General features: G+C 59.4%; 1 protein-coding gene across 1 annotated transcript in view; it reads left to right on the top strand.

Annotated features, from left to right (window-relative positions):
• Positions 1-124: 124 nt before the first annotated feature.
• CACTIN (cactin, spliceosome C complex subunit) overlaps positions 125-3,151 on the top strand; it is a gene marked incomplete at its 5' end in the record, with an annotated part of 4,537 nt that continues 1,510 nt past the window's right edge. Inside the window, 7 exons of the mRNA XM_010073819.1 lie at positions 125-605; positions 1,157-1,252; positions 1,713-1,858; positions 1,950-2,112; positions 2,230-2,347; positions 2,573-2,765; positions 3,119-3,151. The exon at positions 3,119-3,151 is cut by the window's right edge and continues 84 nt beyond it. Of these exons, the coding sequence (XP_010072121.1) occupies positions 125-605; positions 1,157-1,252; positions 1,713-1,858; positions 1,950-2,112; positions 2,230-2,347; positions 2,573-2,765; positions 3,119-3,151 (1,230 nt within the window). The remainder of the gene's footprint in view (positions 606-1,156; positions 1,253-1,712; positions 1,859-1,949; positions 2,113-2,229; positions 2,348-2,572; positions 2,766-3,118) is intronic.

The following is a 3,151-nucleotide window of genomic DNA, read 5'->3' as shown; positions in this document are numbered from 1 at the left end:
CTGTGGCCTGGGTCGGTTTTCAGCATCTGCAGCAGGGACACGCTCTCCGCTCTGGTGTGCCCATTGTCCAACACGGAGCCAGTCACTGTCTCCCAGCTGAAACACAACTTTCCCCCCACCCCAGCTCCAACTCCGGTGATGAGAGACACAAATGGAAGAAGAAGAAAAGCAAAAGCAGGGACCAGCACTATAAAAGCCAGAAGAAACGCCGGTCCCGGGATCGCTCCTCTGGCTCAAGCTCAGAGCGTGAGCGAGACAAGAGAGCCCGGAGCAGAGAGCGGCAGAGGAGGAGAGATGGCTCCAAGTCTTCTGTGTCCTCCATCAGCTCTCCCTCCCCACCGCGTTCCCGGGGCAGGGAGGAGATGGGGCAGCAGCTGAGCCTTCAGGAGCGCTTGAGGCTGAAGGAAGAGAAGAAGAAGCAGGCTGCACTGATGAAAGCCTTGGAGACGCCCGAGGAGAAACGAGCTCGCCGTCTGGCCAAGAAGGAAGCCAAGGAGAGGAAGAAGCGGGAGAAGATGGGGTGGGGAGAGGAGTACATGGGTTACACCAACACCGACAATCCTTTTGGAGATAACAACCTGCTGGGCACCTTCATCTGGAGCAAGGTGAGCTCTCCTCCACACCATCTGGTAGGAGGCTGCTAAGAGGAGATCGAGCCCCTCTGGCCGCTGCAGCACGGGACAGAGGAGCAGCGGGGCATTGGGGGAGATTTTTGCTTGAGGTGGGAATTTCTGAAATGCTGAAAGCAGCTGTATGAGAGCAAAGCACTTGTCTAAGGCAGCAGCTGGATGTTTCTGACAAGCTCGGTGGGGTTTTAGCCCCTTTCTCCTGAAGACCAAGGTCTGTAGCCAGGGTTGTGGGATGAGGAGGTGGGTCAGGGTGCGGGAGAGGGTCCCAGACCTGCGGGGAGCTGCATGTCGAGTGCTGGGCAGCGTTACTGGTGTGTTGGTGCTCACCAGGTCCGATGGCCTCCCTGGGCTGAGCCTGGGTTTTACTGGGGGGCTTTGGTGGTAGGATTTGGGAGATTTGGGGACCTTGAATGGTATCAGAGCTTGCTGGAGAAGTGGAAGCGGGTGCATGTGGTGGGATTTGCTGGCTGACGAGGGGCTCTAGGGCTCACTGGGTTTCAGTGCTTCCCTTGGCCTCTCTGTTTCAGGCACTGGAAAAGAAAGGGATCAGCCACCTGGATGAGAAGGAACTGAAGGAGAGAAACAAGCGAATCCAGGAGGACAATCGCCTGGAGCTGCAGAAGGTAGGATTAGATGTCCCCTCCCTCCCCACCATCCGCCAGAGAACCCTGTGGACAGCCCAGTTCTCCCAGTTGCTCACCTGGAGGTCCCCGTGTTCTTTTCACTGGGGGTGCACATGGACTGTAGGATTGGGGGGCCCTAGTATACTGACTCCTGCTATTCCGGAGTGAGAGCACTCTTCTCTTGAGGTTGAGTCTAGCTCAGGAGGTGCTGAGGAGGATAAGTGCCAGACTGCGGCACTGAGGCACTCGGTTGTGTCCCCAGTCCTTTGAGGGGCTGGCAGCGAGCAGCCAGGAGCCCAGCCCCACTGGCCCACGCTGGCTCTCCTTCCGCGTGGCTCCAGGCTCCCCAGGAGCCAAGGCAGCTCAGTAAACGGGGCTACGGCTGCATCCTCAAGCAGGTGCCCTGCCGCGGCGGCTGCCCCATCCCCAGTGGCCTCGCATCTCCCTCCATCCCGGGCAGGTGAAGCAGCTGCGCCTGGAGCGGGAAAGGGAGAAGGCGATGCGCGAGCAGGAGCTGGAGATGCTGCAGCGGGAGAAGGAGGCAGAACACTTCAAAACCTGGGAGGAGCAGGAGGACAACTTCCACCTGCAGCAGGCCAAGCTGCGGTAGGTGTGCGGCTTCGTGGGGACTTTGCTCTTCCCTGCTAGGAAGCAGGGGATGGCAGGCAATGCTCGCTGTCCCTCTCCTCTTGCCCAGGTCTAAAATCCGGATTCGGGATGGGAGGGCAAAACCCATTGACCTTCTGGCCAAGTACATCAGCGCGGAGGATGATGACCTGGCTGTGGAGATGCACGAGCCCTACACCTTCCTGAACGGCCTGACCGTCTCCGACATGGAGGATCTGGTGGAGGACATCCAGGTGCCGGCTCTGCCATCCCTCTGCCAGCGCTGGCTCGAGGCTTCCCCCCCTCAGCTCCGCTGCCCTGCCCGTGGTGCAGAGCAGGTGCCTGACGTCCCGCTTGTCTTCTGCCTACAGGTTTACATGGAGCTGGAGCAAGGGAAGAATGTGGACTTCTGGAGAGACATGACCATCATCACGGAGGATGAGATAGCCAAGCTCCGCAAACTGGAGGCCTCTGGGAAAGGAGGACCAGGTAAGTGAGAGGGTGGAGCCTGGCATGGGTGAGGCAGAATGAAGGGTCTGCTCTGTGCGCTCAGGCTCAGGGGTTCTCTGGGATCTGCTGGGTGGAGGCTGTGGATCTGACAGCCATCCCCTGCTGGGCTCCAGCCTTCTGCTGCCGGTTGCAGCCCAGGATGGCGTGGGAGAAGGCAGGCTGAGTGCTTGGGGACTGACTGGCCACCCTTGCCTGTCTGTTCAGGGGAGCGTCGGGATGGTGTCAACGCCTCTGTCAGCTCAGACGTACAGTCCGTGTTCAAGGGGAAGACATACAACCAGCTGCAAGTGCTGTACCAGGGCATTGAGAGCAAGATCCGGGCAGGAGGACCCAACCTTGACATTGGGTACTGGGAGAGCCTGCTGCAGCAGCTGAAGGCTTACATGGCTCGGGCCAGGTGAGAGCAGGGACTGTCCCCTGGCCAGAGCTGTGGAAGAGGGCAGCGCAGAACCCGCTGTGAACAGAGCTGCAGAGGCAAAAACACAAAGTCGTTGGTGGACGGGTCTTATACCCTTTCTGAGGTGGTTTGTTCTCCCGAGAGGAGAGAAGGGTGGACGCTCAGTCCTTTCTCCAGCGCCCATGTTTACGGTGAGGTCTCCAAGAGGGAACCAAACTGGAGGGTTATTCAGCTGCAAACTGGACAAAACCCAGCAGATCTCGGCTTGCTGTGGTGGATGTCACAGCTCTGGGCAGTGTGGGCATGAGGCGGTTCTGCTGCATGGGACCTTACAGCTCATCTCCACTTCGCAGGCTGCGGGAGCGGCACCCGGACGTGCTGCGCCA

Source organism: Pterocles gutturalis, unplaced genomic scaffold (genome assembly GCF_000699245.1).
Source record: "Pterocles gutturalis isolate BGI_N339 unplaced genomic scaffold, ASM69924v1 scaffold43982, whole genome shotgun sequence".
NCBI lineage: Eukaryota > Metazoa > Chordata > Aves > Pterocliformes > Pteroclidae > Pterocles > Pterocles gutturalis.
This window is presented reverse-complemented; position numbering and strand designations above follow the sequence as displayed.